The 25,028-nt window shown below is 39.0% G+C and overlaps 1 protein-coding gene across 2 annotated transcripts in view; it reads right to left on the bottom strand.

Annotated features, from left to right (window-relative positions):
- LOC131155796 (zinc finger protein ZOP1) overlaps positions 1-25,028 on the bottom strand; it is a 45,499-nt gene that overhangs the window by 438 nt on the left and 20,033 nt on the right. Inside the window, exons 3-5 of one of the 2 annotated variants that reach the window (XM_058109210.1) lie at positions 1,964-2,096; positions 1,157-1,252; positions 643-1,048 (exon numbers count right to left, since the gene is read on the bottom strand). In XM_058109210.1, the coding sequence (XP_057965193.1) occupies positions 687-1,048; positions 1,157-1,252; positions 1,964-2,096 (591 nt within the window). In that variant the 3' untranslated portion in view covers positions 643-686. Of the gene's footprint in view, positions 1-528; positions 1,049-1,156; positions 1,253-1,963; positions 2,097-25,028 lie in introns of those variants that run through there. The other variant, XM_058109208.1, reaches the window with a different exon arrangement.

The raw sequence follows: 25,028 nt of genomic DNA, 5'->3' as shown, positions 1-25,028 counted from the left end.
ATACCAGTTATCAGAAAATAACCACTCCATTTATAGCAGGGTTTGGAACTGGATTGTAGGCACCCTTATTCCCATTTTTCTGGAGAGGCTGATTCCGATATTCTACCAAGTGCTGTTGCAGCAGGTGTGCCAATGAGCACTTGCTTAAGTCTGATCTTTTACTTGTTCCAAGCGTAATTTATGAAGATCTTGTTTTGTAAATTCCAAAATTCATTTTGCCGCAATACAAAGGAAAAATCTGGAGGTCAAATGCACGCCCTCATTTCATGCAAATGGGGGACCATCATAATCCAAACAATGAAATGCTGGCACTCATTCTGCAGTCTGGAAGAAACCTCTAGATCCAATTCTTTTTCTCAACACCCCTCCCTCCACACCACCACCTCCCCTCCCCACCCCCCCAAACCCCCCTTTTCAAAAAAAAAAAAGAAATAATAATAAAACCAATGGCTAGATCCAGTTCTTGACATAATGACACCAGTATATTTTAAACACACCAGATTTCAGAAACACATGAACAAAACCAAATGGCAAACTGCATATGCAGTCTCATTTTTGCAATAAGAACAGATGATGCAAATGATCATTATTAGGGTACAGGCAAGGAGGATTCTAAAATTAAAAATTAGGCGGAAAGCAAACCTCTTATAAATTAAAAAGAAGTTTGAGCACTTCCAATACAATTGTCAGCGTGAATTGTAAAGGCCAAGCAAATTTTTTTCTCTTCGTTCAACTCTCTTCTTTGCAGCCTCCCTTGCCTTCAGTGCAGCTGCTTCCTCTTCAGACATAGCCTTTGGCTTCTCATCTGGCCTCTTTCTCTTGCCAACAGTGACTGATGAAGGAGCCCCTTTAATGGATCTCATAGGGTTTAAAGACACAGAAACAACCAACCCAGGTGTGGTCCCATTTTGAGACTTGACTGCATTTTTGTTTTCTGGTACTTGTCTTGCCTCCGAAGATGATAGCTTTTTCAGTGTGGATTCTTTTGGCTTGAAATCTGAAGATACTTGCAATGCAGCAAATGCTTCTTCCTGGGTCACCCACTTGCCTGTTTCATTCATGCAAGTAAATTAAATATACCATTAAAAGCAGATGATTGAGAAGGATTTCTTGGCAGGGAAAAGGGAAACATTACACAAATAAAAGGAATGAATACCTATAGAATCAGAATAGTAAAAACCGGAGTTTGGATCATAGTAACAACCAGTTGCTTGATTGTAGTAATAACCTGAAGTGCTGTCATAATCCCATTCTGTTAGCATTCACAGCTACATCAGTAAAATAGACATTTTGACAGCATTGGCCACAAGAGCCCAGAAAATTTCATAGACAACTTATGCAATTGTGCTTTTTTATTCAATAAACAATACAGTGCCCTATTTGGGAAAAAGGAAATAATCCAGATTCCATTTGGAAAACAAAATTTTGGCATAGTGCATGCACATCCAACTCATTTTATCAAGAGAAAGCTGAAACAAAGCTCACAGGTTGTTCAGCAGTGTTTTGACGATGTATATCATGCCCTCAGATCCCCAATCGGCTTGAAAGCCTTGTGTCTCATTTTATTTTCTTTTATTTTCTTTTACTTTTACAAATATCAAACCTTCAATCATGATCAATCATGAGAAGGTGTCCATCTATCTGAGATGTTTAATTGATTCCTACCACTGGATATCCAAATCAAGCTCCCAAGTTCCTTTTTCCAAGAACTCAGGGAGACGGGAGACATAATTTTCCTACTGATAAGGTCTCTAGGATAACACAAGCTTTGAAGATGATTCCAACTATCAGAATCACAGATCAGACATTTACCACACCCACAAGCAAAAGAATGTGATACAAACAGATGACACAAGATATCAAATGGTGAGAGAATTCTGCCATACTGACAATATAACAGTGCTCCATGCAAACACTTGTACATTAATAACACTTGTACAGTTAGGAAAGCTACTAATTTTACCACATCTGGATGCTGCAAAACTTTTGGCAGACCCTAGATCATCATCATCCTCTTGAGCACCTAATGCTTGCACATTTGCATCTCTCGTCTCCCGAAATGTGGCTATATCCTTCTGATAGCTGCGCTTAGCTTTCTAGAAGGGTTGAGGATGAAGCAGAACAATTAATCAAGAAACATTTAAAGATAGTCATATATCACTTTTCATACATAGGTATTCAAGTGTGTAATAGCTACGCTTAGCTTTCTAGAAAGGTTGGGGATGAAACAGAACAATTAATCAAGAAACATTAGAAGATGGTCATATATCACTTTTCATGCATAGATATTCAAGTGTGTACATGCATGTGGGCGCATGCTCCACTGACAATTTGTATTGGTTCATTTACTTCTTAGAACACGACAGACATCATGTTTCATAAAAGGTCACACAATTTCACAGAAATAAGTGGAAGTGAAAGGAAATTTACATATGCAAGGGTATGATAGTGCCTCCATCAATAAAATTTATATATATGAACACACTCTCAAACCTCTAAACATAACTCATTTGAAAACACATAGACGCATTCAGAAAATATTGGTGATTTTAATTCTCATACCCTTTTTTGAACCAATTAATCAGGTTACACTCATCTTGCAGTAAAACCAACAGTAAAACCTCTGTCAATTTTGCATTTCTTTACAGAGAAAAGATTCAATAAACGGCACCGAGGGGATGCAAACCAAGCACAAAAACAAAGATTACAAGAAAGAATCGATAAGTCTAGGAGACATCCCCCAACAATTAAAGCTTGTAACTTCCATGTCGGAGGTTTGGGTTCTAACATCATGTGGGGATGAAAAGGGGAATGGGATCGGAGATAGGCTACCTTCATTATGTAGCCCAGCCTGGGGGAACTCTAATGGAAATAAAATATTTTTTAAAAAAAAATCAATTAAATCAATAGCAGCTTGATATCAAAAAAATGCTGCCACTGAACCAAAAAATACAAAGTTAATCCAGCAATATTTTTGTGTCTGACTCTTGACAATTCAGCACCCTTAAAAGCTGTTCTATTTATTTCCCTCCACACCTGCCAAAAATTGGTCTGTGGGGTCAGACATACAAGTTTGTCTCTTAATCTATCTATATTCTGAACCAACAGTTCAGACTTTGTTAGACCAAATAGTTAAAGGTCTTTCATTCCTACTATGTTTTGATGTTATCAACCCATTAACTGCACTCAAGGTCACTAAAGTTTCTTTAAGATATGTTTCAGGTATACAGAATGACATCTGAACCAACAAGCAGTCAAAACAACTCATGTCATGACCAGAAGCACAAGTCTCTTAAAGCATTCATGAACAATACAACAAATGTACAAAAGTCATCTGAAAAATGAGTGTGTAAAATAAGAGAGATTTTATCTTGTAAATATCTTGTACATAAAGTGAAACTCAATACAAAGAGCAAGAAAAGGGGCATATCACACACGCACAACAAAATACTAGCTAAGCCATTTTTTTAAGTATATAAAGAAACTCTCAAAATGGACAAAAACCTTCTTAGAAACTTAAAAGGACAAAAATTGAAGAAGAAGGATCTCGTCAACAAACATAGGGTTTTGTCGACGAGCTTAGTGCAAACTTCATCAATGAACACAGGGTTCTCGTCGATGAAAAGATACCGAAGGGCATCTAAATTTAGAACCACAACTCGTCGACGAACACAGGGCGTCGTTGACGAATTAAATGAAGGCCTCGTCGACGAACACAGGTTCTCGTCGACGAAAATATACCGAGGGGCATCTGAATTCAGAACCAGCAACTCGTCAACGAACACAGGTCTTCGTCGACGAAATTGCTGAAGAGCTCGTCGACGAACACAGGGCTTCATCAACGAACGTCGGGCAACAGCGAACATTAAATGCTGCGAACGGCTATTTTTGAATCTTGTCTTACATTCATAAATGCCCAACGGCTCTCCAGCGTTGCCCTCGTCCATTCAATGTATAAATAGGAGTAAATGGCATTTTACTAAACACCTTGAGAAATCATATTGAAAGAAGAACATTCATTGGTATTGTCATCTCTAGGGTTTACTCACAAACTCACTTCCCCTCTTCTTGCTACTCTAAGTATTGCATTCACTCTATTGACAGAGGATCTTGAGTAAGGAGTTTATTGGTTTATCTACCTCAAGGGAGTATTCAAGCTTACACTTAATCTTCATTTACCATTTTGTAAACAAAGGCTCTTTGTGGGCTGTTTTTGGGTGTCTCTAAGTGAGCACCTTGTTGAAGCTCTTTGTGAGCTGGTGTGTACTGGCTTCTCCACCCGAAGGAGGATTTTAGTGGATTTTGGGAATCCTTGAGTTAGTTTCAAGGCATGGACTTAAGCGGGGTGCCGAACCACGTAAATATCAATGTGTTAAGCTTTTCTTCTTTCTTATCTCATTCATATTGTTATTGTGATTTGCTACATTTCCTTTTACTCAACAATTTTATGCACTTGCTCTTGGTAAGATTTTTGTGTTTGTAGAAAGTAATCTCATCACTGAAGAAAGTCTATTCACCCCCCCTCTAGACATACTACCAGGCCAACAAGTGGTATTAGAGCACCAGTCGCTGAAATTTGGAGTAACATCCAGGCGAAAAGATCAACATGGCAGATATGTTTGCCCAAGGTCAGTCCGTGGACCGCCCTCCCAAGTTTTGTGGGATTAACTACCCAGCATGGAAGGATCGAATGTCCATTTTCATCCAGGCCTATGACTACCGTATGTGGAATGTCATCACTGAAAGAGACTACACCTTCAAAAACGAAGACGGCGATGACATACCCATTCGGAAACTTCCTGAGGCAGATGCAAGGTTGGCACAGCTCAACTTTAAAACTAAGAATTTCCTATACTGTGCTGTAAGTGATGAAGAATACAACCGGATATGTGGTTGCAACACGGTCAAGGAAATGTGAGAAAAACTTCAGGTAACATGTGAAGGAACTACTCAGGTAAAGAGATCTAAAATTTATATGCTTGTAAAAGAATATGAAATGTTCAAAATGGAAGAAAGTGAAACAATCACAGCTATGTTCACATGATTCACACACATCACTAATGGACTAAAAGCTCTCGGTAGAGAGTACTCTATGGAAGATAATGTGCAGAAAGTTCTTCGTTCTCTACTGACATCTTAGCACACAAAGTCCACAGCAATTGAAGAAGCCAAGGACCTCTCAAAGGTCACACTTGACGAACTATTGGATCCCTCATGACCTACGAAATCAAGAAGAAAAATGCTGCTGCTGAAGCTGAAGCACCCAAGAAAGCTACCGGAATTGCTCTAAAAGATGGAAAGCAAAAAGAGATCATAGAAGAAGAGGAGAATGATGATGACGACGAACTTGCCTTACTGACCAGAAGATTCAGAAACTTTCTAATGAACAAACGAAATGGCAAATCAAAGGAGAAAGGAGAATCGAGCATCAGATGCTACAATTGCAAAAAGATCGGGCACCACATGGCCGATTGCCTTCTTTTCAAAAACAAAAACAACAATCAACAAGGAGACAAGAAGAGATTCAAAGCAATGAACGCAACTGAATGGGATGAACTAGATGGAACCTCAACCGACGAAGAAGTCAAAGAAGAAATCGCTCATTTTTGCCTCATGGCGGACGAACTAAGTGAGGTAAGCTCCGATGATGAATATCTCCCTTCATATGAGGAACTAGAAGAAAACTGTAGAAAACTCTATGTTGAACTAAGAGTATCTAAAAGGAAAATCAAACTTTTAGAAGAAAACTATTCAAAATACAAACAAAAACAGATTTGCTCGTGTGATACTTTGAAAGCTGAAAATGCATCTTCTAATCTTGAAAAAGAAGAGCTTTCTAAAGAATGCTCAAAATACAAAAAGTCCTCTCAAAAAGAAATTGAAAGCTTGAAAAGTCAAGTAATTGAACTTCTTCAAGAAAACTCTTCATTGAAAAAGAAAGTGGAGGATCAAAGCAATACCATATATAAATTTACAAATGGAAAGGAAAATTTCGATAGATTGCTTGGAGCCCAAAGATTTGGAATTTTCAAAGAAGGTTTAGGATACGGCCTATCATCTTCTGAGTCAATAGGATTTGCAAACCTCTATGCCAAAAGGAGCTCTATATCCAAGAAAAGTTTTGCACCTAAACTAAATCCCTCACACAAATAAAGTCTGTTTATATTGTGAGAAAAAGGGACATGTACGATTTACTCGCCCCTTCAGGGGAAATAGAGGAAAAAATATGAACTACAAATGGGTGATTAAAAACACTAACCCAATAGGACTCAAGAAAATATGGATACCAAAACAAGTTACTTGATGTTATGTGCAGGTGTGCTTAAAGAGCAACTCCGTAAAGAACAAATGGTTTCTAGACAATGGATGCTCAAGACACATGACGGGGGACGCAAACAAATTCCTTTCCCTCTCATACAAAAAGGAAGGGCTAGTCACTTTTGGAGACAACGCCAAATGGAAGAATCATCGGTAAAGGTAAAATAGGTAATTCTTCCCTAGCTATTGAAAATGTTGCTCTAGTTGACACTCTCAAGCATAATCTGCTAAGTGTTAGTCAACTTTGTAATAAAGGGTTAAATATCATTTTCAAATCCACAAAGTGCTTAATAAATGATTTAAATGGAAATACAATTCTCATAGGAAAACGTGAGTCCAAGATATATACAATTGAATTTGAAGAAATCACAAGTTGCAACATTAAATGCTTAGCTGTCACAAATGAAAATTGTTGGCTATGGCATAGGAGACTAGGTCATGCAAGCATGGATCTTCTTCATAATATTTCATCGAAGGATCTAGTAAACGGTCTACCAAAAGACAACTATGTAAAAGACAAAATATGTGATGAATGTCAATATGGAAAACAAGTTAAGTCCTCCTTCAAAACTAAGAAAGTAATCTCTACATCAAGACCCCTAGAGTTAATTCATCTTGATCTATTTGGACCTAATGACATTGCTAGCATTAGTGGAAAACTGTATGCATTTGTTATTGTTGATGACTTTTCCAGATTTGCATGGGTAATTTTTCTTGCTAATAAAAGTGATACATGTAATGCATTTATTCATTTTTGTGAAAAAATCCAAAATGAGAAGGGGATGTCAATTGTACATATTAGAAGCAACAGAGGAAGAGGGTTTAGAAATAAAGAACTTGAGGACTTTTGCAACGAAAATGGATATTCACATAACTTCTCTGCACCAAAAACCCCACAACAAAACGGAGTAGTTGAAAGAAAAAATCGAACACTCCAAGAAATGGCTAGAACAATGCTCAACGAACATAATTTATAAAAATACTTCTGGGCAGAAGCCGTTAGCACAGCATGCTATGTTAGTAACCGAGTCACTATTAGATCCAAAATAGGAAAAACCTCATATGAAATATGGAAGGGCAGCAAACCTAACATATCACATTTTAAGGTTTTTGGATGCAAGTGCTTCATATTAAACGATAGAGATCATTTAGCTAAATTTGATTCAAAGTCCGATGAAGGGATCTTCATAGGATACGCAATGAACAGTAAAGCATATAGGGTATTCAACAAGAGGATTCAAACCGTTCAAGAGTCAACCCATGTCGTTTTTGTGAAACAAATCCTTACACATCTAAAACCCCTGTTGAGCTAAATGAAGAAAACCAAGTCACTATCTTTAGAATTGAAAGAGAATTAGAACAACTCAAGATAAATAATGATCAAGACACAAATTATCAAGATACAAATGTAGATCATCTAGGATCTTCTCCTCAAGAACCTAACCAACCAGAAGAGAAAGAAGATCATGAATTACCCAAAGCATGGAAGTTTGTAAAAAATCATCCAACTGATCTCATCATAGGAAGTCCCTCTCAAGGAGTCAGCACCCGATCTCACCTTAGAAGCGGATGCAATCATATTGCCTTTATATCTCACCTAGAACCAAAAAACTTTGAAGAAGCTGAAAATTATGCAGATTGGATAAATGTCATGCAAGAAGAATTAGATCAATTCGAAAGAAACAAAGTATGGCACTTAGTTCCTAAACCCAAAAATACCACAATAATTGGCACTAAATGGGTATTTAGGAACAAGAAAGATAAAGACGGAAACATTGTCAGAAATAAAGCTAAACTTGTAGCCCAAGGATATAACCAACAAGAAGGTATTGACTACGATGAAACTTATGCTCCTGTAACTAGACTAGAGGCTATCAGAATGCTCCTTGCCTTTGCTTGTTACAAAAACTTCAAATTGTTTCAAATGGATGTTAAAAGTGCCTTTTTAAATGGATACATAAATGAAGAAGTCTTTGTCAAACAACCTCCTGGTTTTGAGAACCACTCTCATCCCGATCACGTGTATAAACTCTCAAAAGCTCTTTACGGACTTAAGCAAGCACCAAGAGCGTGGTATGAACGGTTAAGCAAATTTCTTCTTGAAAATGGGTTCACAAGAGGAAAATTCGATACCACTCTTTTCTTAAAATATAAAGAGAATGATATGCTTGTTATACAAATCTATGTAGATGATATTATTTTTGGGGCTACAAATGAAACCTTATCTCAAGACTTTGCTCAAACTATGCAGGACACACTTGAGATGAGCATGATAGGTGAGCTAACCTTTTTCCTAGGATTACAAATCAAGCAATTGAAGCATGGAATCTTCATAAATCAGGCCAAATACGTTAAGGACATGTTGAAAAAATTTAATTTTGAAATGGGAAAATCTAAGGCAACTCCTATAAGTATTACAACTAAGCTTGACGTTGATGAAAAAGGGAAAAATATTGACCAAAAACTCTACCGTGGCGTGATAGGTAGCTTACTATATCTCAACTCCAGTAGACCCGACATAATGTTCAGCGTTTGTCTTTGTGCTAGATTTCAATCTTGTCCTAAAGAATCTCATCTTCTTGCAGTTAAACGAATCTTCAGATACTTAGCAGGCACTCCTGACTTAGGACTCTTCTTTCCCAAAAATGCTCCCTTCAACCTCACATGCTACTCTGACGCTGACTACGGTAGTTGTAAAACTGATAGAAAAAGCACTAGTGGAACATGTCACTTCCTTGGACACTCCTTTATTTCTTGGTTTTGCAAGAAACAAACCTCCGTAGCTCTTTCCACCACCGAGGCTAAGTACATAGCAGCTGGTAGCTGCTGTGCTCAAGCATTATATATGAAACAACAGCTTGAGGATTTTCGAATCTTAGTTAAAAGTACTCCAATTCATTGTAACAATACTAGTACCATTAACATTTCAAAAAATCTGTGTCTTCACTCTAAAACAAAGCACATAGAAATTAGGCACCACTTCATTCGAGATCATGTCCAAAAACGAGATGTCGAGTTGGTCTATGTTCCCACCGAAAACCAATTGGCCGACATTTTTACTAAGCCTCTCAATGAAGAAAGATTTCACAAAATTCGGCACGCCCTAGGCATGTGCACTCCTTCGGACATACTATAGGGTGTATGTCTTTTCCACTCTTTCTTCCCCTACTCTTCCACTTTAATTTTATTTCTTTTCTCCAGGTTCTCATCGACGAACACAGGGTCCTCGTCGCCGAGAAACCCTCACAATTCGTCCACGAATACAGGGCATTCATCGCCCAAAAATTTGAATTTTCGTCAACGAACTCAGGGTTCTCGTCGACGAATTTTATCGGGGTACTTATGTTAAAACAATAGAAACCCTAAACCTGTGCTCACGCTTCAACCCTCTCTCGACCCTATGCTCACATTTCGCCCACCTTGCGCCGTCGCCTCCCACCACCACCCACCAACTCCCCCCTCCGTCTTCGCCATCAGCTCTTCCCTCCCGCACGCCACCGCCTGTTTTCTCCCTCGCCTGTCTCCTCCCTCCAGCCCCCTTAATCTTCCCTCTCGGCCAACCCTTTCTCCCCGTCCCTCCATGGCTCCTCGCCCCAAACGCAGGCACCTTCAAACTGAAGTCGGCAAGGGATCCTCTCGCCCTGCCTCCGGCCCCCCTACCCCTACCTCCGACTCCCGCTTTGTCTCCTCTGAAGCCGCCCACCACTACCAAACCGACATTGTCAAACGACATGTTGTATATGGCAAAATAGTACCCTCTAAGTTCTTATAGCTTCATTTCCCTGCTCTTCTGACCAATATTCAAGCTCTTAGATGGGACGCTCTCTTCAATATCAACGACCTGGTTTATGACGATCTTGTTCGCGAATTCTACGCAAATTTTGTCCCTTCTTATCGCGGCAGTGCCGCTTACTCTACTGTTTGGGGCACCGTCATTCAGCTGTCCGACGCTACATTCACCGCGGTACTAGCTTGCAATTCTTATCCTCTTCGTGGCATCCCCAAGTCCTCCTAGATGACTCACTTTGATTGGTTCGATTCCCACACGACACTCAAGCTTATTACCGGTAACCCTCGTATCTCCGCACTCGCTCGCCCAAAATCCAAGGACCTCACTGTGGAATTTCGGGTCCTCCATCACATCATCACATATAACCTATGTCCTCGAACTGGTGGCCAAGATTGGGTTACCCTCGGTGACATCTTTTGCATGTATTGTCTGTGGGTTGGCCGGGGTATATATCTCCCCTCCATCATCGTTCAGAACATGGAGGAAGACCTCAAGCGGCAACGTGGCTGTCTCCCATACGGTCATCTCCTCACCACCTTCTTCGATCATTTTGACCTTATTCGTGCCGGCCTTTCTTGTATTCGTCCTACGCCTGAAGATATTTATACTGAGGCGACTCTTCGTCGCATGCACTTCGAGAAGGATGAAGACACTAACACATGGGTCAAAGCCCATGAGCAAGGCCCTATTCCTGTGGATGAGGTTGAGGCTGACCTCGCAGTCGAAGACGAAGACAAAGCCGACGCCGAAGAAGGCGAGCACGAGGACCTCGTCTATGGTCACATACTGACATGTCTAGACGAGCTTCAGCATACTATGACGCAGTCCGAGCATCACCACCGCCACCAATTTGACTCTATTGATGCGTCTCTTACTCAGCTCGAAAGCGCTAACCGCGCTCGTTTCGACACTCTTGACGCCTCTTTTGCTGCTCTGTTTGATAGGCTAGGTCGCCCTCCCCAGTAGCTTACTATCTAGGCTAACCCCCCCAATTTTGATTATGGCAAAGGGGGAGAAGTAGTTTTTGATTCAGTGTTCAGATGTATGTGGAAGTAATTAGAAAACAACTCTACTTGATGCTATTAGATTTAATCACTCATTGTAAGCACGGCATAGAATTAGTAATGGAACTATCATTGCATCCTTTTTAGTGTAAATGCTCTATCTGTGTATTTGATTGATTGATATACTGAACCGTCATGGTTTATGCAAGATTAAATGGAAACTATCGCATTTATAAACGACATGCTGCCAAACTTTAAACAAAATACTCTTTCATAAAATGCAAACATTAAGGGTGAGGATTTTATTTAAACTATAAATCATTCTATTTAGTAAGGGGGAGCATTTATATTTTTAAGAGACACTAATGGATTGCCATCATCAAAAAGGGGGAGAATGTTAGACCAAATAGTTAAAGGTCTTTCATTCCTACTATGTTTTGATGTTATCAACCCATTAGCTGCTCTCAAGGTCACTAATGTTTCTCTAAGATATGTTTCAGGTATACAAAATGGCATCTAAATCAACAAGCAGTCAAAACAACTCATGTCATGACCAGAAGCACAAGTCTCTTAAAGCATTCATGAACAATACAACAAATGTACAAAAGTCATCTAAAAAATGAGTGTAAAATAAGAGACATTTTATCTTGTAAATATCTTGCACATAAAGTGAAACTCAATACAAAGAGCAAGAAAAGGGGCATATCACACACACACAACAAAATACTAGTTAAGCCATTTTTTTAAGTATATAAAGAAACTCTCAAAATGGACAAGAACCTTCTTAGAAACTTAAAAGGACAAAAATTGAAGAACGAGGATCTCGTCGACGAACACAGGGTTTCGTCGACGAGCTTAGTGCAAACTTCGTCGACGAAAAGATACCGAGGGGCATCTGAATTCAGAACCACAACTCGTCGACGAACACAGAGCGTCGTCAACGAATTAAATGAAGGCCTCGTCGACGAACACAGGTTCTCGTCGATGAAAATATACCGAGGGGCATCTGAATTCAAAACCAGCAACTCGTCAACGAACACAGGTCTTCGTCGACGAAATTGCAGAAAAGCTCGTCAACGAACACAGGGCTTCGTCGACGAACATCGGGCAGCAGCGAACATTAAATGCTGCAAACGGCTATTTTTGAATCTTGTCTTACATTCATAAATGCCCAACGGCTCTCCAACGTTGCCCTCGTCCATTCAATGTATAAATAGGAGTAAATGGCATTTTACTAAACACCTTGAGAAATCATATTGAAAGAAGAACATTCATTGGTATTGTCATCTCTAGGGTTTACTCACAAACTCACTTCCCCTCTTCTTGCTACTCTTAGTATTGCATTCACTCTGTTGACAGAGGATCTTGAGTAAGGAGTTTATTGGTTTAACTACCTCAAGGGAGTATTCAAGCTTACACTTAATCTTCATTTACCTTTTTGTGAACAAAGGCTCTTTGTGGGCTGTTTTTGGGTGTCTCTAAGTGAGCACCTTGTTGAAGCCTTTGTGAGTTGGTGTGTATTGGCTTCTCCGCCCGAAGGAGGATTTTAGTGGATTTTGGGAATCCTTGAGTTGGTCTCGAGGCGTGGACGTAGGCAGGGTGCCGAACCACGTAAATATCAATGTGTTAAGCTTTTCTTCTCTCTTATCTCATTCATATTGTTATTATGATTTGCTACATTTCCTTTTACTCAACAATTTTATGCACTTGCTCTTGGTAAGATTTTTGTGTTTGTAGAAAGTAATCTCATCACCGAAGAAAGTCTATTCACCCCACCTCTAGACATACTACCAAGCCAACAGACTTTATAGACCCAGATTCTGCCCATTTGATTCCCAAAATAACTGCTATATGGTCCCAAAAGTTCCCAGTACAAGATACAAGTGCAACAAATCAGGAAATAAAACAGTCTCAACTTGTTGCTTACAGAAAAAACAGTGATTAACTAATGCAATGCCCTTATGCCCATTTTCTGCCTATTATCCATTATCGAAATCCTCTCCCACGTAGCTTCCCAAGGAAAGAAAGCCACTACGAGAGGAGCCACAGTCCTCTCAATAGCTTTCCATGGGAAATCAAGGAAATCATAGATAGCTGTCCAACGCTCGGGGTTAATGATCCAATAAAAGGATTTCACCTCTTAAATCCCACTCTTCCATTTAGCTCCATCAACCCTGTCTTGGAGAACCTGTCTCTCATATAAAAGACCAAAAAACTTGAGAAGCTCTCTCCAATACCCAATCTTGAGCTCTCTTAAGAAGTGCCACATTGCACAATCCTTCCAGCTGAGCTATAATAACTAGAGCTAAACAAAACTTCTTTGTCCCTGGTCAGGTCAAACAAATCTGGTAACTCTCTCTTGGGAAGGACCTTCCCACACCAGCTATCAAGCCAAAAGAGAATTCCAACCTCAAAATTAACTTGGTTGAAGAAGCTATCATATCCATTTATTATGTTTCTCTAGATCATCGCCCCACATGCACCTTTGAGCACCTTTTATGGTCCATCCAATTTGCTCCCACCCATATTTAGCCTCCAACTTCCACCAAATTGGATGCTTCTCTGCCATGAAACTCCAAGCCGCTTGCCTAGAGCTTTATTAAAATCAGTACAACTCTTGACCCCAACCCCACTTAACAAGGCACCCCCCATTTCATCAGGTGGAATTTGCAAGTGTCCTCCAAGCTGCCCCAAAGAAACCTTTTTTGGATGTTCCCCCCATCCTTTTGCCACCAGACAAGGTATAGGGAAAAACGATATAAAATACACTGGGATGTTGGCTAAAGAACTCTTTAATAGAATGAACATGCATCCCTCTAGACAGGAAGTTCATCTTTCAACCCTCTAACTTCTTCTAATACCTCTCAATCATCGTGTATCGCATGCCTTAGTCCTAGAATTTTGCTCCAAGAGGAAGATTCAAGTACAATAAGAGGAGCTTTCCAAACTTGTACCCCATGGGATAATAAAAGAGATCAAATTAGTTGGCAATATTTAGGGGGCTGTCATTTGAAGGATTTGAGGAGAGGACCATTAAACTATTTGAAGATATTGCGAGAGAAGAGAGGAAGTCCATCACAAGGAGTAATATGAACTGCAGCAAGAAGAGGGAGTTAAAAAACGCTGGAAGTTTCAATCAACTATGACAGGAGCGGCAGGAGAAACTTGGGGGCTGGTGGGCTCAGAAAGAAGGGAAGGTTTAGTGCCAACTCAATGCTGAGGACTGTGTCTTGAATGTAAGGGTTACTAATGATTGGAAGGAGAAAGCAATAAACAAAAACTTCTGAACAACTGGACTGCAAATATTGTGGGTATTCAGGAGAGAGAGATGAGTTTGATTTGATGCAGAAGTTGCACACAGCCTGTAGGATTGCTAGGAAAGTAAATCCCTATTTCTACAAGCAAGGGGCACATCGGAGGGGATCGGCATTAAGTGAGAATCTGTTGTGCAGATGCAGGACTACTCCCATGGTGATTTATCCATTTCTTGGTCCTTCAATTGACATAGGGATTTGAGTGGCTTTTCACGTGTTTATGGCCCCAACAAAAATAGGAGAATGGAGCAACGTTGAGATGAATTGCTGTTGCTAAGGCTTCGAGTGTCCTTTGGCCCCAGAAGGTGATTTCAATGCTGCCCTTTTCCTTTTGAAAGGAATGAACTATGAAGTGCGAGGGAGGGGAGACTAGATACAAAATCAGATATTTTGAAAATGTCAATGAATTTAGAGTGCATTCATTTCACAAGGCAGGGTTTCACAGGTCTAGACTGGATAGAAAAGGAAAGTAAGACTGGAATCCAGTCTTACATATTATGCGCCACATCCTGGCCAGCTAATACAAGGGGCCAAAAATCCTATACCATATAATATAAGATAGGACCAGCAACACATTGAAATGGCAAAGATGACCTTAATGTGAATCTCATGACATTTTTTCCAAAAAAACAAATTAAATTTTAGTTTTAAACTGAACCAAATTTAGAGCTTAAAAAGTTGAAAATATATCAAACACCTCTTCCATTTTCTTTTCCCATAAAAAAATTTCAATTTTTATTTCTTCTAAACAACAACAACAACAAAGCCAAGCCTTAACCCACTAAGTGAGGTCGGCTATATGAATCTTTTTCCGCTAATTTATGCGATCATGGACCATTTCTTTTGATAGATTCAAGGATATTAAATCCTTACTCACTATCTCCTCCCAAGTTATTTTAGGTCTACCTCTACCTCTTCTACTACCCTCCATAGTAACTAAGTCACTTTTCCTCACAGATGCACTATGTGGCCTACGTTGCAAGTGTCCATACCATCTTAGTCGTCCCTCCCTTATCTTATCTTCTATAGGAGCTACACCTAACTTACCACAAATATGTTCATTCCTTAATTTATCTTTCAATGTTATACCACTCATCCATCTAAGCATTCTCATCTCGGCAACTTTTACTTTTTGGATATTATGTTTCTTTGTCGCCCAACATTCCGATCCATATAGCATAGCTGGATTTGCAGCAGCTGCAGGGTGCAGAGAGAGAGAGAAGATGGTCAGAGAAGGGAGATAATTGCCTGTGATGGAGAAGGCAGACAGAAAAGGCTGCTACCCTCTCACTGCAACGAAAAATGGGAGTGGCTGCTCTCTCACGCTTGAAATTGATTTTTTTTTTCTTGTTTTTTATTTGATATCCCTTCATCTAATCCTGGCCAGCAGAGTACCGCATCCACAAGACAAGTATCAGCTCCTTAAACTGTCCTATCTCCCTCTTTTCTGCACCAAACATGGGCTATGCATGGACCATCCAGTCATATCCCGTACTAGCCACCAAAACAAATGCACCCCTGTGGACTTCCATTTATCAAAAGGGTGATAGACTTTGTCTAATTTCAGGGAGAATCCTGTTGTGTCCAGAATTGGACAATGCAGGTCCTCTCACAGTGCTCTTGGGGTGCATTTGTTTCATGGTCGAAGAGTCCCTAGGCTTAGCCAAGCCACTCTTTTGCCCATGTTTAGTGCACCGGCATGCTAAAGGGAGCTTTCTTAGCCCATGCAGATGGGCTACAGCTGGCCACACCAGCCATCACTGGCTAAGGAAGAACAAAGGCATAAAAGAAAAAAAAAAAAAAAAAAACCCATGCTCTTATCCTATTATTTATAGATGGCAGACCAAACGAGGGTTAGGATAATTATCATAGGGAATCCAATCCAATATCACACAGTTCAGTCTATTCCTACAAAACCTTAGCCTGCAAAACAAACGCACCGCAAAGTCCACAGAAAAAATAATGGTGATGGTCATATGTCCTCTCATAATGCCAAAGCTAAGTCTGATAAGGCTAAAATTTGTTATAAGGGCAATGCAATCAATGCTTAAAAATTCACGAGATCTTTGAAGAGCATTGTAACCATCCAGAGATGTGAACTAAAAAAGGTTCTAAGGAGAAATACTGATGGAAGCTACTCTCTCGTGAAAATCCCAACTGAAAAAAAGCAGTTCTAAGGTTGTCTCATTTAATGGAGAAAAAGAAATGGAGTGGGTAATTGGAGGAGAGCGAGTTGAATAGTGAATAAAGTTGTGGTTGCAGTTTATTTTTTTGGATAAGAGAGAATTATATTAACAGCAGAATCAGAAAGTAAAATGAATGGAGAACAAGATGTCCTCCAAAGAACAGAGTGAAATACAGCCAAAAAATTATAAAAATAATTACAAAAGCGCTGCTTTCTAATCCTTACAAGATCGGACAACAGAAAACTCCTAAAAAACCCAAAAGAGTGGACCCACATGGAGGCAAAATAGACCATTCTATCCCGCAGTAAAAATGGGGAAGTAATGCAATCATTAAAGGTTCTGGCATTTCTTTCGACCTAGCAAACACAACACTATGCCAAAGCACTTCTCCTTGGTAAAAAGACCCTTGCAAGGCCTGTTTTGGCACTCCTACATTTGTTAGGCAGGAGACATTGCAAGGCCTGTCCCAGATCATTGCCCAGTGCTCAAGTCCAAATCCGATGCAGCAAGGCCCAACACCATTTAGATTCGAAAACAAGAAGTTGAAGCACCCGTCGTATAGGGTGTGCTAGAGGGTTTGGGGCAGGGTGGGAGGGTTTAAAACTGATGAAAAAACCAAACTACATGACGAAGTTGAAGCAATGGAACAAAGACGTCTTTGGAAATGTTAGGCAAAAAACTAACATTTTTGGGGAAATTGCTGATTTGGATAAGCTGGACAAATGTGATCTGTTAGATGAGGAGAGCGGGAATTAAGGGAGGATATGAGTTGGTGCTAAAAATTGAGAGTGAAGTGGGCCACTGAAGAGGAATGTAACACAGGGTTCACAGAATCAATAATGGGATGAGGAGGAAGAATTTTATTAAGGAGCTGGAATTAGATACAGTGACAAGGGTCATGGACAACATGAAGATTGGGATGGAGATTACAAATTTTTATAACACAACTTTTTTTATGAGGATTGCCAAAGTAAATTGAGGCTAGAGGGTTTGAATGGGAGTCCCATTGATTCAACATCAGCCCAGCAGATAGAGAGGCTTTTTAAATTGAAGAAGTTAATTAAAAAGAAACTGTGTTTGACATGTGGTGGGAGAGAGCCCCAGCCCCCCACAGATTCACAATGGCCTTTTCAGGAAATTGAGAGTGATTGCAGTTTATTGTTCAATAAAATTTCCATAACAGTATGATAAGGTGGGCTTCTTGGACTCTATGGATGATACAATCCATGTGGTGTAGACATGTACATTTGATTTGGAAAGAGGTGGGGGTGTTCCTATTTTTTATGAACTGAATTCTTTCTGGTTAAAAAATCTCCTTCTAGTTGCACTGGGACAATTAGGAGATAAAAAAGCATATAATAAAGAAGAAAACAGTGATCAGTGTCAGAGGCACGTAATTGATCTGAATGGAGACGCTATTTTGCCAACTTCATGTTTCCAGAGGAGGTTAAGGGAAAGGATATTGGACATCAAGATCTAATGGATAAGATGAGGCCGTGGTTGCTTGCTCCACAAGGGCAAAAAATTATAGACTGGATGGTAATAAGAGTAAGATGAAAAAATGTCAAAGAGAATTGACCTATTTTAAAATGCTCTTAAAAAAATTATGGAAAGGTTTTGAAGAGGGGCTTCTCAAATTAATTCCTTTGCATTTTCATTTCTTTCATTCCATTTTTACATTTATCATTAGATACCACTTCTTTCCTCTCTTTCATAATAAACTTTCTTTTTCTATCAAAAACATACAAACACACACACATGTAAATATGTTGTGTGTTGTACGTGATTGCAATTGAATAATCTTGCTTCATCAATTTAAATAAGTGTTTAGGTATTTTTTTCTAAAAAAAATTGGTAATACATTATCATAATTGTGTTTAAATTAGTTAATGAATATCCAAAGTCATTTATAAGAATCTATACTTGATTTTCTATTATTTAAAATATGGGTAAAATTTTGGGTACAACTATGTGTACATGACACAATAAAACATCAAAACTTAGAATGTAGGATATGACTGTGTGGATGATCAAAATGAGAAGTTAATCAGTAGACAGATTGATGAGGGAAGGGATTTATTGAAGATAGATGAGTTTACCAGTGGTGTTCCTATGGAGGAAGGGTATAAGGAGGTTCTCATGCAGGATTATGGTTTGAATGTTTGGGACACGAATCAAGATGATGCAAGCTTTAGTAATGAAAAGACAAGGATGGATGGGGTAAAGGAGCCTCAGGTTGCTGATAAGGCAGCAGCATTAAAGGTTTATACTCCTGGGAGGAGGGCAATTAAGGTCCTCAAAAAACACAATGATAGCAATTTTTACATTGAAGACTCAAATGGAATGAAAACAGTCTTAAATAGAAGAGTTCGTGGGGAAAAACTTCGCTGGAGAAGACGAAGTAGGAGCCATATCAGATGAGGAGACTGATATGGTTCGTGATTTTGACTGTCAGATGATATCAGATGATGAAGGGCTTTTCTTAGACAAGGTTCATGAACAACTTGGCTATGGTTCAAATGATTTTGAGATTGTGGAGGCTCATTCTTCATCTCCAATGGATGATCTAGAGGTAATTCTTGGTTCAAGGAATGATGAATTGGAAGAGGTAGAAGATAGAGTTTGTGTCTCATACTCAGCAAGTACTAGATAAAAAAAGGTATGCGGCCAGCAGACTCAGAAGGAAAGGAAGTTCACTTGGATGAAGGCATAATCAAGGCTAGGAAGGGGCAATGGAAATTGGCTAATTTGCAGTGTTCCACCAATTACAATGGGAAAGATCTAAAAGGAGGCTTTCTTAGGTTGTGTTTTGTTTAGGCTTTAGGTAGGACCTTAGGTGGAGGATAAATAAGTGATTTGGATTGTGGGAATTTTTGGTTTGCATTGGTCTTAATTTTTGTTTTTATTTTCTTTGAGGATACCTTATATCCTCTGCCACTTGTATCTTCTTTCTCCCTTAATATATCTTCTTTTATTATCAAATACACACACACACATATACATACAGGATATGACTGAACTAACACGTGCTCATCAAAATCAAACACTATTAAATTCAAATATATTACACACGGTAAATGTTAGAATACCACTTCACCTAAAAGCTTAAAAGCTTAAACTTTTAGGTAAGGTGGTATTCTAACATGGTATCAGAGCTGGTAACTAGGAGGTCCTAGGTTCTAATCTTGTTGCCCACATTTAAATAAAAAAATTATTTGCACCCTGTAGTAGGTGTTATCTATTGTGTGTTTATCTCTCCATATGCAGCGGAGTGCTAAAGCTTCCACTCTACTCCATATTTGCTTTTAAACCAGATATCCACTCAGACAATCGTAAAATAGTAATCACATTTTAAGGAATCGTGTGATCTCCAAAGGAAAAAATAGTGTCATCTATAAAATGAAGATGGGACACTAAAACCCAGCCTATCCCTGCCCCAATCCCTCTCACAAAACCCATATCAACAGCCCTATCTACCAATCTGCTCAAAAAATTAACCACAAGAACAAATAAAGGGAGAGAAAAGGGATCCCATGTCCAAACCTAAGCCTTAAACCACGACTTAGATTCTCCTTTTATAATGACTCATAATGAGGCACTAAACAAGCACCCCCTCATCCAAGCCTACACTTCTCACCAAATCCCTTCCTAACCAATGCTTTATCTAGAAAATCCAACTAACTCAATCACAAGCCTTTAAATCCAGCTTAAACACAACCACCCTCTCTCTCCTCCTAGGAACATCCTCCACATTACATCTACAATCTGCCTCCCCAAAAAAAGCACTTTTTTGCCTCAAAAATAGTATCTCCAATCCATTGCTTTAAAAGGCTCAATTAAGGCTCACCTTGAGGCTCACCTCAAGACAAGGCATGCCTAAAATGCCTCGAGGCTCTATCTAAAATACCAAGTTCCAAAAAGGCTAACACATTACTTGCTAAGGCTTACGCATTTTTACCAAAGGCGCACCTTTTGCGCTTTTTTAGTTGAGGCTTACGCATTTTGGGTGTGTAATTCTCAAGTTAGGCTTGGTTAGAAAATATTAACTACATGTTTATATAAAAGCAATGTCATAATATGAGTTGATTTTTAAAATTCTTGAACCTCAAGCTTTCCAAAATAACTAACAGTTGTATCTTAGATCATGAAAATAGTTTGAACTTTATAGTATTATAGCTATCTCGTTGTGATTTAAGTCAAGTACTCAAGTTAGCAATTTTTGAATGACCAACAAGTAGCTTGCAAAGTATATCTAATTTTTATTTTTTACATTATATTTGTGGTTTTCTTAATTTTTTATTTATTTTTACAATACATATATTTACATTTTTTTATCTTAAAAACAAATTCTCAAAAGGCTTATGCCCGACGCCTTAAGGTTTTTGCCCGACGCCTTAAGGCTCATGCCTTGCCTCTTTAAAGGTTAAAATGCCTCACCTTACACATTCACCATTTAAAACATTGCTCCAATCAAATAACTCAGCCTATTCACCATGACTTCAGCAATAATCTTCTACACAATAGCAACGAGTCTAGTAGCCCAAAAATATGCAACCTCAATGGGTCAACTCTTCCTAGCAACCAAAGTAATTAAGCAAAGTTTACACTCTTGCCCAAAATACCTGTAAAACTCATTAAAGATATTCATGAAATCCCCCCAACCAGATCGAAACCATATTGAAAGAAAGCCATATTAAATCCATCCGACATGGAGTCTTATTCCTCTCCATCCCAAAAACAACCACCCTCACTTTACTTTCCTCAAAAGCCTCTCCAACCAACTTACCTAATTCCTAGAAATAGGACCCACCTCAACCTTGACGCATAGGTCTTACACACTTCCTTCTCAGTGAAAAGATTTGCAAAAAACCCTAAAATCTCACCACCTGTCAAACATTAATTAGAAGTAACCTCACTTCTCAATCCCAATTCCCTAATTAAAATTCTTTTCATCTTTCCATTAGCCAAGTGACGGAAAAAACTAAAATTGCAATCACCCAGTCTAACCCATTTAAACTTAGTTTTTGCCCCCAACTCCTCACTTGCCTAAAGATCACCTCCTCTTAACTCATTTTTGAGTGACACTGATGCAGGGGCAACATCAACGATCTGCAGCCATAGGAGAAGAAATTGAAGAGAGGGAAGGGGGGATAGAGGAGATACAAGGGGGAACTCACGTTCACTCTCAAATTCAAATTTAACAATAACTGCCTACAACATGGCTTTCACACACTATTTATAAGAAAACCTCTTCACTTGAAATTACGCATAAATCCCCAAAACAACATGAATTACAAACAAGCCCCTACATTACACAAATATTGCAAAAAAAAACCCCAAATACGCATAATCTCATACTAATTAATATTAAACACACAATAAACTACTAACTAAACTCAATAATTCCTTGAACAAATCTTCTTAAGCACTCTCCAACAAGGATCTTCCCAAGGGCTTCGCTTCTTGTCCTATATCATACACCCTTCTTAAATTCTCACTCTAAAAAGTCCGCTTCTTCCTCTTTCTTATCCAACAAATCAATCTCACCAAGAATGTTGGTCTTCTTAGCCCTAATATCCCCAAGAACCTCAATGTTCCACTACTTAAATACCTATTTAACGCTTAAGCTTTTTCATAAACCTAAAACCCTCCAACTCTTCTCAACATCCTCACTCCAAGTACTTCTAACAAAAGATCAAATGATCTAACCACATATTTTCAAACCTAAACAGAGTTGGGCTCCACTTTATCTTGCTAGACTCTAAGAAAAAATAGGAAATTTATCTGACATTGGTCTAGGCAAGACACTCTGAGACAAACTAGACCTAGGAACCACCAACACTGTTGTATTCTAGAAACTTGAAGTGCAGATGTCGCCTGCCCAACACTCCCCACCACATATCCAACATGCGCTGGAAATTAATTTATTTATTTTTGTTTTGGGATACAACTGAGACACTTCCCGACAGGCAAGGACACCTCTGGTTGACTAGGACGCTACTTGCACTGAAACACTACATTTTGTTCTATCCCCCCCCCCCCCCTCTTCAATTCTGTTAATTTTGAGAAGTTGAAAGCATGGTTTTAAATAGCGGTAGCAAGTGGCGTAACGTAACGGTAACAGGTGTAGCGTGAAATGGTTGTTGCGGGAAGGAGTAGCAGATGTTAAGTAATGGCCACGAATTTTTTTAAGCACACACAATCTTATGTTTATCGGTTTATTTGCATGTTTTAAGATCTTAACTCTTCTTAAAAGGAGTTTTAGCATACTTTGGATCCTTTAGTTCAACTTACTAACATTGTCTAATAAGGGCAACACATTTTACAATTGTTTTAAACCACTAATGAGTCAATGACAGAAAAATTATCTATGTATTTTTTCTGTTTTTCACTTTTTCATTAACCATATGTTTGATAAATTAATCAATAAAGCAAAATTCATTATACACTCCACTAATCTATTAGGCACATGAGGCGTACAAGGAATACAATAAATTAAATAAGTTCTATTTTTTTGTAAGTACAGGAAAATTTATTGAAAAGGCATCAAGGAGATGCCAGCCCGTGGTACAGCAAGTCAGGCACCCTGAAGGGTGTCACAAAAATCAAAGATTACATTATAATCATTAACAACAGTCCCACTATGCCAGCTATTGATCGCAGTAAACCAGTGCTCTTTGCTGATCTAGAGTGCTTGAGTTGAATTTTTAAACGCACTCCTATTCCTCTCTTTCCAAACGCACCAGAAAATTGCAAGGGGAATGAGAGACATAGCCTTTCTCTTTTCTTTTGCGGCCTGAATCCATTTTCAGGACCAGAGTTCCCCTCCCAGATTTAGTAACCCACCATTGTACAATCAAAGTCGATGCCATATTCCAAAGATTCCTGGTCCAAGTGCAATGAAGGAGGATGTGCTCTACTGATTCTATGTCAGCGATGCAAAGGGGACATCTGTTGGTGACTAACAGACCCCTTCTTTGCAAATTATCCGAAGTCAAGATCTTACCATGTGTTGTCTCCCAGGCAAGAATCTGAGTGGGCAGCAGTCTTCCAAATCTGAGTCCAAGGGAAATTAAAGCTGTTTGTCTCCAAAGGAAAGGGCTGTCAAATATTTTGTGAATGGCCAAATGAATTGCCCTTGAGTTCTGTATATTACATATAGACTTTACAAGAATACTATACATGGGAAGTAAATAAGGTCTAGCATGATTCTAGCCCTATACAAGTAAACTACAATCTGTCAAGCCCTATACATGTAAACTAAATATATGCTAACTGTACAAACTAAAGAATTGAAATATAAAAAAATAAATGTATACTGAAGTAAGGAAATAAATCTTTTGCTTTGCTGTTTGTTGTTCCGTTGACAGCCCCACTCAAATTGATGCGGGTTGATCAACAAGCATCAATTTGCTACTTAGGTAGCAATGTCGATGAAGAGTGAGAGCCTTGGTGAAGATACTCACAATTTGTAATTCAGTGAAAATGTGTGGAAGAGTGATAACACGAGCGTCAAATGCTTCACGAATAGAGTGACAATCGACTTCAATATGCTTCATGAGCTCATTATAGATAGGATTGACCGTGATCTAGATAGCACTTGTATTATTGGCATGTAGAGGTGTAGGATCGGTCTTAGAAAAATCTAGCTTAGCAAGCAAGCCTCGAAGCCAAATAATTTCAGAACAAGCAAAAGACATCGCCCGGTATTAAGATTCCATCGATGACTTAGAAACTCTGTCTTGCTTCTTACTCTTCCAAGAGATCAATGCATCACCTAAGTACACACACCAACCAGTGATGGAGCGACATGTATCCACACAATTAGCCCAATCAGCATCACTATAAGCAGCAAGGCGAGTAGAATTGCCTGCAGGGAAGAATAAACCACGAGCAGAAGTGCCCTGAACATAGCATATGATCCTATGGACAGTAGTCAAATGAAGATGACGATGAGTCTGAAGAAACTGGCTGACTTGCTGTACAGCAAAAGAAATGCCTGGTCTAGTAATGGTGAGATAGACTAGACTACCCTCCAACTGCCGATATAAACTGGGATCAACAAGTAAATCACCCTTCTCTTTGTGAAGCTTGACATTTAATTCCATGGGAGTATCAACAGAAGTACCCTTCTAAAGGCCAGCTGTGGCCACCAAGTCACTAGCATACTTATATTGATTGAGTGACGAGGGACTACGATTCACCTCATGACCAAGAAAATATATAAGAGACCCAAGATCTTTCATATGAAAGCACTCTGAGAGATGAGTCTTGAGCTAAGCAAATAAAGCATAATTGGAACCAGTTTTTACAATATCATCAACATAAACCAAAAGAACGACAATAACCATGTCTGATTTCCGAAGAAACAATGAAGTGTCATACTTGCTCTGCTTTAATGAAAATTGTAATAAAG

This window comes from Malania oleifera, chromosome 5 (assembly GCF_029873635.1).
Source record: "Malania oleifera isolate guangnan ecotype guangnan chromosome 5, ASM2987363v1, whole genome shotgun sequence".
NCBI classification, from domain to species: domain Eukaryota; kingdom Viridiplantae; phylum Streptophyta; class Magnoliopsida; order Santalales; family Ximeniaceae; genus Malania; species Malania oleifera.
Note: the sequence above shows the minus strand (reverse complement) of the source record. Positions and strands in the feature narration are given on the sequence as shown.